Source organism: Panthera pardus, unplaced genomic scaffold (genome assembly GCF_024362965.1).
Source record: "Panthera pardus isolate Hobbes unplaced genomic scaffold, ASM2436296v1 HiC_scaffold_15, whole genome shotgun sequence".
Lineage (NCBI taxonomy): Eukaryota > Metazoa > Chordata > Mammalia > Carnivora > Felidae > Panthera > Panthera pardus.
In genome coordinates this window covers 9,419,447-9,431,528 of record NW_026526710.1, presented here as the reverse complement: position 1 = coordinate 9,431,528, position 12,082 = coordinate 9,419,447, and the positions used below count along the sequence as shown (strand labels likewise).

At 48.3% G+C, this 12,082-nt stretch overlaps 1 protein-coding gene across 1 annotated transcript; it reads right to left on the bottom strand.

Moving 5' to 3' along the window:
- Nucleotides 1-293: 293 nt before the first annotated feature.
- Nucleotides 294-12,081, bottom strand: RFC5 (replication factor C subunit 5). The gene is made up of 11 exons (XM_019467326.2): nt 11,888-12,081; nt 10,279-10,343; nt 9,873-10,009; nt 8,635-8,714; nt 7,460-7,533; nt 5,532-5,691; nt 4,711-4,792; nt 4,186-4,315; nt 3,334-3,411; nt 2,242-2,296; nt 294-1,182 (listed from the first exon to the last, which is right to left on the bottom strand). Exons 1-11 carry the CDS (start codon nt 11,950-11,952, stop codon nt 1,086-1,088), a joined length of 1,023 nt encoding a protein of 340 aa, XP_019322871.1. The 5' UTR covers nt 11,953-12,081; the 3' UTR covers nt 294-1,085.
- Nucleotide 12,082: the final 1 nt, after the last annotated feature.

Below are 12,082 nucleotides of genomic sequence, written 5' to 3'. Positions count from 1 at the left end.
TATCTTGAAATGTCACAGCGTAGTCTGAGAGGCTCTGGGCGGCTTCCCCGAGGCCCCACTTTGCCATTAGCTGCAAACTTTGCTTGGTGTCCTCGGGGAGCGGGTTGAACGCCAATGATGGAAGTAACCACCTTCTCCCTTTTGAATAGTATAAGAACCGGACACCTTTGTAAAGAATAGCCTCCGAGGAGAGCTTATTCTGTGATACCAGAGACGGGGGAGGCTTTTCACACAGATGCAAGTTGAATGACCGCGTGTTTATAATCGGCGAAGGAGTCACTCGTAACACAGCCAACACGCAAGCTGCTTTATTTTTATTGAGAAGAACACTATCATAAATGCAGCCTGTTGGCTCTAAAATAAACTGCCACACTGCACAGGGCCTCGTCCTTGCGGCTTCGAGTCCGGCCCACGCTTGCCTGCCCTCCTTGCATTAAGGAGGGAGTCCTAGGCCTGGCCCCCACGGGCACAAAGTGACTCTTCACTGTCCACGCCGCGGTTAGGAACCTACTTTAAGAGGAGAAATAGATACTTTTCAAGTAAGGGAACCTGAGGCCCTGTGCCTCAGGTTAATGGGCCAGAAATCCATTAACACCTATTTTTTTCTTCATTAACACCTTTATAAAGTAGATATGGAGATGGTGCCACAAGTTAGATTTACACACTTGATTCTGGAGATGTTCAGTTTACCTTGAGTGATAGAAGACACTGGTACCACATGAGATTTGGAAGCCTTTTGTTCTAGACCAAAATGGGGTAGGCCAATTTCCTGCCACCTAAGCAGTTGAATGGTAAAAAGCCTTAAGGCTAAAAGAAAGCATTTTACTCTTTTTTCCTGTAAAACACAAATGGGCAGTGCAATAAGAGAGCTGTATATTAAAACTGTTTGGTATATACCTGCTCCAAACAAACACAAACATGGTACTTTTTAAACCTTTGCCCCACCCGTGTCTGGAACAGTTTTCCAAAACTCGGGGTGACTGTGGCTTCATCCCCCAGCCCGCACAGCAGGTCATCCCGTGACAGAGTCCCCTCTTCTCCAGTCACTGTGGGGCCCGCGAATGGTGGCGAATGGTCCTCAGCATTTAGGCCTCTGTGACGATCAGGTCCCTGGTGACCTGGAAAGCGGCTATGAGGGAACTCAGCTGAATCTTCTCGTTGGTGCCAACAGAAAGTCTGTACCTAAAAGAAATCAAACAAAAGGTAAGAATAGAGAATATCACGGACGGCTACCTTTTGACAAGAGAACAGTGGAGATCAAAGACGGAACATCTGCTGAAGGAGGAAAGGAGGCAGTAAAACTTTATCGTGAAGTCATCTTGAATGTGTCCCCTCACATTTTCTTCTCTACCCTGAACACTCATTTATAATTCGATCCAAACTGGTGAGGAAAAATTAAATAAAAAAATTGTTAGTTGTCAACGGCAGCGTCCTGAACTTAACTTTGTTCTAGCTGTACAGGGGTATGCAGAATTTACATGACTAAGGATTACTTCTTCACTCGCAAAATGAATTGAGAGAAATTACCATTCAGATTCCCTTCCTCTTAATTCACTGGGAAGTATGGCTGACTGTGGTTCTGTGCTCTAGTAAAAGGTAAAGCAGGACACCGGCAGTCTATCTTGCCACCTTTCAGGCGCCCAGCCAGCGAAGGCAAAATCACGACATTCACAGCGTGGGGCTAAGGGACCTAAAGTGCGCATGTGGAAAGCCAGTGATAGCAAATTAGAGCTGGCCCTGTGTTGGCCTCTGTTTTGAACCCAATGCTTTTGTCTACTTAAATGATAGCTGCCAGCTTCACTGGGGGCTAATAACTGTGTTTATGGAGCCAGGCAAAGTGGAAAATTGAGTTTATGTTTACTTTTCCCCCCAATATGCTTTGCTATGCCAAAATGCTTTAATAACAGCTGGATAGCCGCTTGTCCCCAAGTGACCTGGATGTCGGAACCGAAGCAGGCCTTCCAAATAACAGCATTTCTAGAACCAACGTGGACCAGGCCTCTGAGGCCTAAGGAGAAGCCTTTATCTCAAATATGTAACTGAGCTGAACCTGTCCTTATGTTTATTTGTATGTTCTTTAGATACGCAAATCATGCCCTTCCCCATGTTTCTTTCAGCGATCTCACCACAAACGAGATTGTGCCATTTATGAATGACGTAGACAAAATTGCAACCACGCAAGTAGGAGGGAAAAAAACACTACAGGGTAAAAAAAGGAAAAGAATATTGGGAAATACTCACTCAATGTCTGCCATTTTGGTCAATAAATGTACTCGAACTGAAGATGGAAAGTCAACTGGGGGAAAAAACAAAATCAACTGAGTGAGGTCTGCCACTCGCTGCTACTAAAAAAAAAAAAAATCACACCACGATTAGGAATTTAAACATCAGGTGACACTAAACTTGTCTGGAGGCCTCAGGTCACCAGGGACCGCACTTCTGAACAAGTGAACACTACAGGTTTTCAGTTTTTACCCATTTTGTGAGCAGGTTCCAAAGTGGTCACAAGGACACAAGATCGGCAGCACTGCTTTAGCAAGGGGGCAGCTCTAGAAGGGAACTGGAAAGCCCAGTTCTCACTTGCTGTCCCGGTTTTACAAACAAATGTAATCCACTGAATTTTAAACATCTATTCACACTCATTTCCCACAAAGGGCAGAGCTGGGCTTGAGTGGACCATGTTCTCGGGCAGCGGTCGTGCCGGTTGGCCCAGTGAGGCCTGGAGAGGCCCCGGCAGGACGATGGCGGACCGGCAGGACGAGTGTCTGTAGTTGGCTGTCGCGGAAGGAAGGGTTTGCCCGAAAAGGCCACACAGCAGATCGCCTGCAGCGCCTGAGAAAATCCTGATGCCCAGTTCCCTCCAAAAGGCCAACTGAATTGGTCTGGGGGGCTTCCTATACACTGCCAAGGAGGAGAACCACTTCTCTGTACAGAAGTTACGACCAAGTGTGGAACTTCACGTGGTTCGCTTCAGACTGCTTTGGTTTACACTGAAGACAGATGTTCCTCCTCCTCTCCTTTTGGGGGAAGATACCCTTAGAAATTACAGGGTGAATTACAGCATACTATTTGCTGCTATAAAGTACAAACCCTTGGAGGAATGAAAGTTGGCCCTCAAGAGTTTCTTTCCCCAGCAGTTTTAGAGGTTGAGAGAGTAGTTGGGGAACAAAGTTTCAAACAGCAACAAGACAAAACTAAGACTGAGGGGTCAGGTCCATACTTCATTCCTGTTTCTTAGCTTCCAAAGTGGAGCCTCGTGTTCCCCCCCCACCACCCTTAAAGCCCGCCACACGCCTCCCCCTCAGCTTCTCAGCTAGGAAGAGCCTGACTTACCTCTGTGCACAAACAAGTGTATCTCTGTCAGGATGTCCTGTAACGCCAACCCCTTCAGCGTTTTCAACTCTGTAATATCTAGAGAGGAATGGTTACGGCAAAAGGCACAAATTCCAGGAGAAACCCGCTGCACACAATTTTGAAGGCAGACTCTGGTCAGAGTCACTTTGGGAAGTAGGGTTTTTAATCCTGACACGGCTGTTTCTTTCGATTTGAACCTGCATATGTTGGGCCCCAATTCTTATCATTATTTTATTGTAGAGCGAGAGTGTGTAAGGGAGAAGGGCAGAAGGAGACGGAGAGAGAATCCCAAGCAGGCCACCTGCTCAGCTCAGAACCTGACACGGCTTGATCCCAAGACCCTGGGGTCATGACCTGAACCGAAATCAAGAGTCAGACGCTCCAGCGACTGAGCCACCCAGATGCCACTCCCCCCTTCTAAAAAATTGTTTTTATCTTCAACAAGAGCCTCCTTCTGTCTCGTAGAGAACAGAGCTAAATGCATCTCCCAGAAGGCTACCCCTAGCTTTCCATTTCACCGCAAAATGAGAATAACAGTGGCTACTTGAAAATGATCACATCTGCCACCCCAAAGTCTAACTGCTTCTCTCATCCGTGAGGAAAGTGGCTTCAAGCCATACCCAGGTCAGAGCCCTTCAGGAGGAAGGGCTTTAAAGGCAGGGAGCCACTCCACCCAGAGACCTGTTGTTCCCACTAAAAGCTGACCAGATACATACACAGCCAACTGCCTTTTGCCAGTAGGGTGTAGACACCGGCTGCAGCCTGGGCTCCTGGGCCAAGTTCTGGCCTGAGGTACCTAATGTGCCATCGGCAGGACGTGAGAAAGGATACTTCTGTAGGCTGTCGTGAAGTCTTGATTCAACATCCAGTCCAGAATGTTGGCGATGTCTGACTTGAGTGGGTGCCCAGTGCAGGTGTAGACGGTCTCCTCTGTCACCTTCCCAAAGGCCATATTGGTGCTCTGTGCAGATAGAGGGGAAGAATCATGGTGGGCATCACCACGGCGGGTCAGGAGGAAACCGGAGGCAGCGATTCAGGTAGGCGGTAATGTTATGTGGGTGCAGGGCAGCTCGAACCCCGCACGGTGTACCCTGGGAAGACCTGGCCTCGTGAGAGGATGCCACTGTGGTGTTACAGCTGCAGCGTCCTTCCCTAGCTTTCCCTTGTCTCCAGCAAATTATTCTTGCAATTTTTCAAAACACAAAGGTTAGGGGGAAATCTTTGGTATGTTGTGAGACGGAGATCTTACCAGGTGTAGATTTCTGAATTTCTAGGTTGGCTGTGCTGCTGCTTCTGTCTTTCTTGAGAAACTATTCCAAAGCAGTGCCTAAAGATTTGCTAGGAGTAGTACCATACCTGCAGAATGTTCAGAGCCCTTCGCATATCTCCGCTGGAAAGAGTCACAAGTGCTTTCATCCCGTCCTCACTTATGTCCACCCTGAAAGGAGAGAGGCAGGAGGAACTCAGGGGCCTGGAGAGCGCGAGCGTTCACCAAGGGAACGAGATGGCCTGGAATGATTAAGGCTTTGAAGTAACGAAAGAAAGGGAAGGACGGAGGGAGCAGAACTCTCCTGATCTATAGGACCCAGAATTCACTCTGGTTTTAAGGAATGTGGGCTTCGCATTAGCAGTCACAGCCCACTCAGAGTCTAGAAAGACCCGTATTTAGGACCAGGCATCGCCATGCTGAGCGACGGGCTTTGAGTTCTGTTCTGAGAGGAAAGAGCACCGGCGAGACCCGGAGCACGAAGCCAGAGCACCCCCTTCAACAGGCAGCAGCTGGGGTTGGCTACTTGGCAACCGATTGATTCTACAGAAGGCAAAGTCTCAGTACCTTCCCTTCTAGTCAAAAAAGGCTAGAGGCATCTTAGCAGAAGGGACCTGGCAGCATGCAGTCTCCAATGACAAAAGGAGAGTAGGAGGAAATCGGGACAGCTTCCACGGGGGAGGAGGATGGAATCAGGAGAAGAACCAAGTGCCGTTTACGAAGAAAGTCCAGGAGATACCAGAGAGGATGACGACAGCTGACAGCCCGATGCTTCCTCTGTGCCCGGCACCCTACTTCGTTGTCTACACACATGACACCTGTAAATGTCAACCGGCCAGCCATCCCAGAACCCGGCCTACGCTGCTCAGTCCCCAGGGCCCTCACATTCCCTGCTTTCCGATGTACTTACTTCTCTACATCTACAACATGTTCCAGGCGGGGAACCATGAGTTCAGGAGTCAGAGGACCGAATCGGAACCTCGTACAGCGGGACTGCAAGGCGGGGATGATCTTTGACAGATAGTTACAGATGAGGCAAAAGCGGGTATTTTCGGTAAATTTCTCAATCACTGGCAAGGGAAAAGAAAACAACCTCGTGTCCATTCGGATTCTTCAAAAGACCTGGAAACCCTGAACTCTTCCATGGTCACGTGAAGGGTACAGGAAACAAGAGGTGCAGATTGCAAGCATGGAGGGGACGCTACTGTAACAAGAGAGGCGGTCCCTGTGGTGGTCAGGACGGGGGCACCGGCCACTCTCTTCCGAAAAGCTGGTGAACCGGTCATCTCTACAGGATTTTATAAAATGCATCCTTTTTGATGACTTGCCCTGATTCTAGCACCCCTACCATTGCCCTCCATAGCACCCTGCCCCTGCCATCCCCCTCCATAGCACCCTGCCCCTGCCATCGCCCTCCCCAGCACCCCTGCCATCCCCCTCCATAGCACCCCTGCCATCCCCCTGCATAGCAACCCTGTCCCTGCCATCCCCCTCCGTAGCAACCCCGTCCCTGCCATCCCCCTCCATAGCACCCTGCCCCTGCCATCCCCCTCCCCAGCACCCTGTCCCTGCCATCCCCCTCCAGAGCACCCCTGTCCCTGCTATCCCCCTCCATAGCACCCTGCCCCTGCCATCCCCCTCCATAGCACCCCTGTCCTTTTGCATAAAATTCTATGGCAGGTTGGTGATGCCCCACCTTCTAATGGCGGGGCCGGGGGTACCTCCGTGTGGACTGTCTGGTGCACTTTGTCTCGAAGCCTTAGAGCATTCGAGAGAGTGATGAATTCAGAGAGGCTTATGAAACACCAGTTTCACTCTGCAGTTTCCCAGTACTCTCGCATGGGGATCTGCCCAGACTGACAGCCATTCCACGGAGCAAATGCTGAAGAAAGGCTGCCAAGGCTTTTAAGATCAGAAGATACTCTAACTGTCCTCCTCCTCCTCCTCCCAAACATGGGCTGCAATCCACTCCTTCTCCCCCAGAACTCCGAAAGATTGTTCTTCTCTCCTAGTTGGTTACCTCAGAATCTTTTTTTTTTTTTTTTTTACATTTATTTATTTTTGACAGACAGAGTGAGACAGAGAGGGAGAAGGGGAAGGGCAGAGAGGGAAGGAGACACAGAATCTGAAGCAGCCTCCAGGCTCTGAGCAAACAGTCAACACAGAGCCTGACGTGGGGCTCGAACCCACGAACCGGGAGATCATGACTTGAGCTGAAGTCAGACACTCAACAGACTGAGCCATCCAGGTGCCCCCGTTACCTCAGAATCTTAATGCCAGAGATTACCAATGTCCTTTCAGAGAAATCAACTGCACCGGGCCCCTTAAGACAGACAACTAGCATGATACTCTCCTTCCCTGCCAAATCATTCCCTTGGCAAATAGAGAAGTCACGTCAGCTTTCTGAGTGCGACAACATTTCCAGTATTATTTTCTTGGCTACTGTGTATCTCGGGGTACTGAGAGCAGAAAGGTCTACCTAGCAGCTGAGGAATACAAGACTTTCCGTACCCCCTCTCCTCATCGAAGAATGCAAATTCTCAGCCCCAAAATGAACCCAGTGGAAAAGGAGGATGCAACACCTGTGTCTGGTAGGACTTGAAAGTCCCAACAGGGCTTCTCCCTTTAAGCTGCTGCAAGGGGAAACCCCCAATACAGGGAGATTTTTGTTCTAGACCGTCGGGTGGGATTACACAGAGAAAGGGAAACCGATTTCTCTGGGCCAGAAGATGAACAAAAATTGTCAACAGCCCATGTCATTATCTCATGTCCAAAGTGCCTAATTCTCCTTCTAATGCACTCATGAGCCAACACACTATACCTGACAGGTCTTCCTACCTCTCCTCAAGGCGTTCTGGGCGTCTTGAGTCATGGCGTCAGCTTCATCCAAGATCACTAGTTTGAAGCCTTTCCTAGGAAAACAAATGGTACCATATGAAGATTTATTATTATTTTTTTATTTTAGAGAGACAGAGACCGTGTGCACCTGTGCAAGTGGAGGAGGGGGTGGAGGGAGAGAGAGAATCCCAGGCAGGCTCCACACTCGGCACTGAGCCCGACACGGGGCTCGACCCCACGACTCTGGGATCATGATCTGAGCAAAAATCAAGAATCAGACGCTCAACCAACAGAACCACCCAGGCGCCCCCGAAGATGTCTTTAATCTCCCTTCAATCTCCAGGCCGAAACCTACATGTTCACATTTGTGCCATCAGGCCGGGCCTCAGAGAGTCCACTCCTCCTTGACCTCTGAGTGAAGCAAACAAGTGTGGCTGTGCAGAGGACATGCCCATCACTCTTTCAACTCTTAAAGGGAACTGAGGTCTGACTTTTGCACTTTTTGTCATGCTGCTGCCTCTGGCACCTTCACCTTTGTCTCCACTCCATGTCCTGTTGCTCTGGCCTTGCTTTTTTCCACCACCTCCACTCCTGCCTGCCTTCACCTTTCCCTTTTTATCCATCCTGATCACAATTTATTTTTGTTTAAATTCAAACTAGCTTAGGGGCACCTGGGTGGCTTAGTCGGGTAAGCATCTGACTTTGGCTCAGGTCATGATCTCACGGTTCGTGAGTTCGAGCCCCACGTCGGGCTCTGTGCTGACAGCTCAGAGCCTGGAGCCTGCTTCGGATTCTGTGTCTCCCCCCACTCTCTGACCCTCCCCTGCTTGTCCTCTCTCTCTCAAAAAGAAATAAATTAAATAAAAAAATAATAATAAATTCAAACTAGCTCACCTGGTCCTAGGATGTAATCGGTCTTCAGTTAACTACTAAAACAAAGTTAATGCTTCCCCAAGGAACTTGCTAATATAGCAAGTTCTGAGATGATGTTTTATTTTCACATTTGCATTATATCTTACCACCATCCTTGTACTTTATCTCTTTTTAATGGCTACTTTTGACAAAGGCATTGTTTACCTTTATAGACTGGCAAAGGGGGAGGATTTAAAACATTAAGCTCTGTCATCTCACTGATCAAAACCTCTAGGGAGAGAAATTATACAAATAATTCTTACTTAAATATTGTCCTTGTGCTGGCAAAGCTCAGGATTGGTCCCCGAACGATATCTATTCCTCGGTCGTCTGAAGCATTCAGCTGAATGTGGAAAAGAGAAGCCGAAATAAATTAGACACATGTTGGTGAATTCTCTGGGAATTAATTTATCTTTTCATCAGTCCAGCTCGGCAAGCTAGGTCTCTAGGTCTAACAACTGCTAAGAGATAAACACTATTAAAAAACCAAGATCACAATTGTATTTAAAACTCACAACTCACTAGATTGGTACATTACATTCTGAAAGGCCAACAACTGTTTCCTCCCCCTTTTGAGGACAATCACCGACATACTCTGGAGGAATAACTAATTGGCCTGGTCACAGTGAACACCTCTGGCATGAGCAGAATCGTGTTCAGTTTTAGCTACCGCAATCCAGAGCAACCCCGAAGTTACCAAGTCTTTAATGCATGGAATTAAGAACACTGGTGGCAGCAAGGTTCTAAGATCTCTGACAACAAAAAAAGTTAAACATTTTTTTTTTTTGGAATAGACAATATTTAGAATTCTGTGATCTAAGTCTATCAGTCAAATCTCAGCAGCAGATGGCAGACTCAAAACTCAGTGGTTTGAAGAGAATTCCGTGAAGAGAGATTTTAAAAGGTATTGGTGGGGTGTGGGGAAACCACGAGGGCTACGCAATCTCTCTGGGACTATCGGGGCCCGTTACCAGCCCCAGGTCCTCAGAAATGAGTTGGGGGGTGGTGTCGGCATCTGGAGAAGGCAGTGCGACTTGCTCTGTGGTTCAGGATGCTGTCAGCCTGTGGTGGCCCCCAGGGCAGAACCAGGCATCGTTCTCCTCTGACTCCAGCCAGGACCCCTATTAGCCAAACCTAACCAGGAGCCCGAGGACCAGGCAGCCTGCAGTCAATATAGCTTGGCCTTCCAGGGCAAGAACGGGGTGGAACAACATGAAGAACAAATCTGGACAGCAAGCTACTGAGCGACCACTCCCCGAGTGACCACTGAGTGTTTGAGTAGAAGTTGGCAATGGCAGAGATATTTATCTAGCCCTACAGCTGCCCCTATCTAATGCCAATCCAGAGCGAAACATCAATTCCAGGAAAAGTGACTCGAAATATTTTATGTCCAGCAAAGCAACTTACTTGTAAAGTAAAACAAATCTAAGAAAAACAAACGACAACAAATCTAAGAGAACTAAGAGACTCTCCTTTGTAGACTAAGAATAATCCTATTTACCTCCAAGACCATGGAGCCAAATTCCTTATCTTTGTATAGCTGTTTAGCACAAGCTAGGATAGTAGAGGTCTTTCCTGTCCCTGGAGGACCATAGAGAAGCAGGTGCGGCAGTCGGTCTTCGCTAATAAATTTCTGAACTGAGGATTGGGAGGAAAGAGAGACCCCATCAGTTTCCGGGAGTTGCCTCATTCGCCGTGGGCCCTTGAGTTGGGCTGAATGCACATCAACCTCACATCCAACTCAGAGGCAGATGCAGGAATGAAAAATGGGAAGGACTCAGCTCTTAGAGCAACATTCCATAAAGCTCAATCAGATCTTTCAAGGTTATGACTCAGCAGAGACATCACCAAGAAATTCATACGGGTCCTCCAACCAGACTAACAGCAAATGACACATGGATGCTTACTGGTACTCAAAATGTCCTGATGAGAAATCAGATCATTCAGTGTCTGTGGCCGGTATTTTTCAACCCTGAAATACAATTTAGCATGGATTATAACATATACAAATGTAAGGACATGCTGTTACGTGCAAAAGAATCCTTTCATATCCTAACAAAAAGAGGAAGAGAAGCAAAACCCTTTAAGTTTGAATACAGACCCCTGGTTCTCAACCAGGGGCAATTTTGTCCTCCAGGAAACACTCAGTGATATCTGGAGACATTTTCAGTTGTCACAACTGGGTAGAGGGTGCTACGGGCCTCCAATGGACAGGCCCCAGGGATGTCACTAAACATCCTACGATGCACAGGATAGTCACCATGCGCACACCCACCAAATATCTAGCCCAAAATACCAATAGTGCTGAGGTTGATAAACCCTGCTCTGATTTCCCCTCTCCAGCTGTCTGTCTATAAATAATCTCAACCTGGCTGGGCACCTATCATTTCAAAGTAAATTAAAAACTGAACTCGTTCCCAAATACACATCAAAGATGAATGGATAGATAAATGGTGGTCTATCCATACAAGGGAAGGCTATTCAGCCATAAAAACGACTGATGCACTGATACCTGCGACAACACGGATGAACCTTGAAAACATGGTGCTAAGTGAAAGCAGCCAGTCACAAAAGGCCACAGATTGATTCTACTTATATGAATACCCGCAATAAGCAAATTCAGAGAGAGAAAGTGGATCAGTGGCTGCCAGGGGTGCAAGGGGATGGGGTGGTAATGGGGGAGTCACTGCCAATGGGTATGGCGTTTCCATTGGGGTGACGAAAAGTTTTGGAACCAGGCAGTGAGATGGTAGCACGACATCCTCAGTGTACTTAGTGTCACTGAACTATGCACTTTAAAATGTTCACGAGTGTAAACTGTATGTTGTGTGTTTTTTCCACGATAGAAACAAACTGAACTCCTTACTAGACAAGACCAACTTGGAGCTTTGCGAAATCGAGCCAAATCCTATCCGTTTCTAAACCATCATTCAGATGCAGCTGTGAAAGTAAGACGGTTTGGAGTGCAAGCTCTGAATTCACCTGGGTTCAAATCCAAACCTATTTTCAAGCTCTGGACCTTAGGCAAGTCATTTAACCTTGCAGTATTACAACTGGAATAATAACAGCACATACCTCCTAGGGTCCTTGTAAAGATCAAACATCTAACAGGGTCCTTGGTGATCTAACAGGAAGCCATTTAAATACCACTTACCTAGGGAGCGTTATCATCACCATTATTTCAGTTTAGAATTTGAACAATAACTGCATTGAAGATTACGCAAGAGTAGAGGGCATTTTGGCACGGAAGCCGATGCAAAGTCGGAAGGGACCGAACCGCTACGCTGTCACCCACCGCGTAAAAGGGATGGGGGCGGTGGGATTAGGGCAGCGGAAGACATGACAAAAGTCCTAAAAGAACGGAGGGGACAGGGGAGTTGCGGACGCCAAGGCAAACTTCTGGGGCTCCGTTCGGCTGCAGGTCGGGGGCGGTGGAGCGAAGTCGGGCTGCGGCCGCTCCACTTGACCACCCAGGCCACCGATCCCCTTCCCCGCGGCAGCCGGGCCTCCTCCTACCAGGGCAGGTTTCTGATCTTGGCCTCCGCGGGCTGCTGCTGCTCCTTCTTCGCTGAGGTCTCCATGGCGGGGTGAAGAAGGTGTCCGGGTCCGCTGGAGTCGTCGCGTCCCCCGGGGGCCTGCACAGCCACTAGCCACAAGAGGACCCCGGGACCCTGGCACTTAGAGTTCGCGCGCAAAAGCAACTCTCGCGAG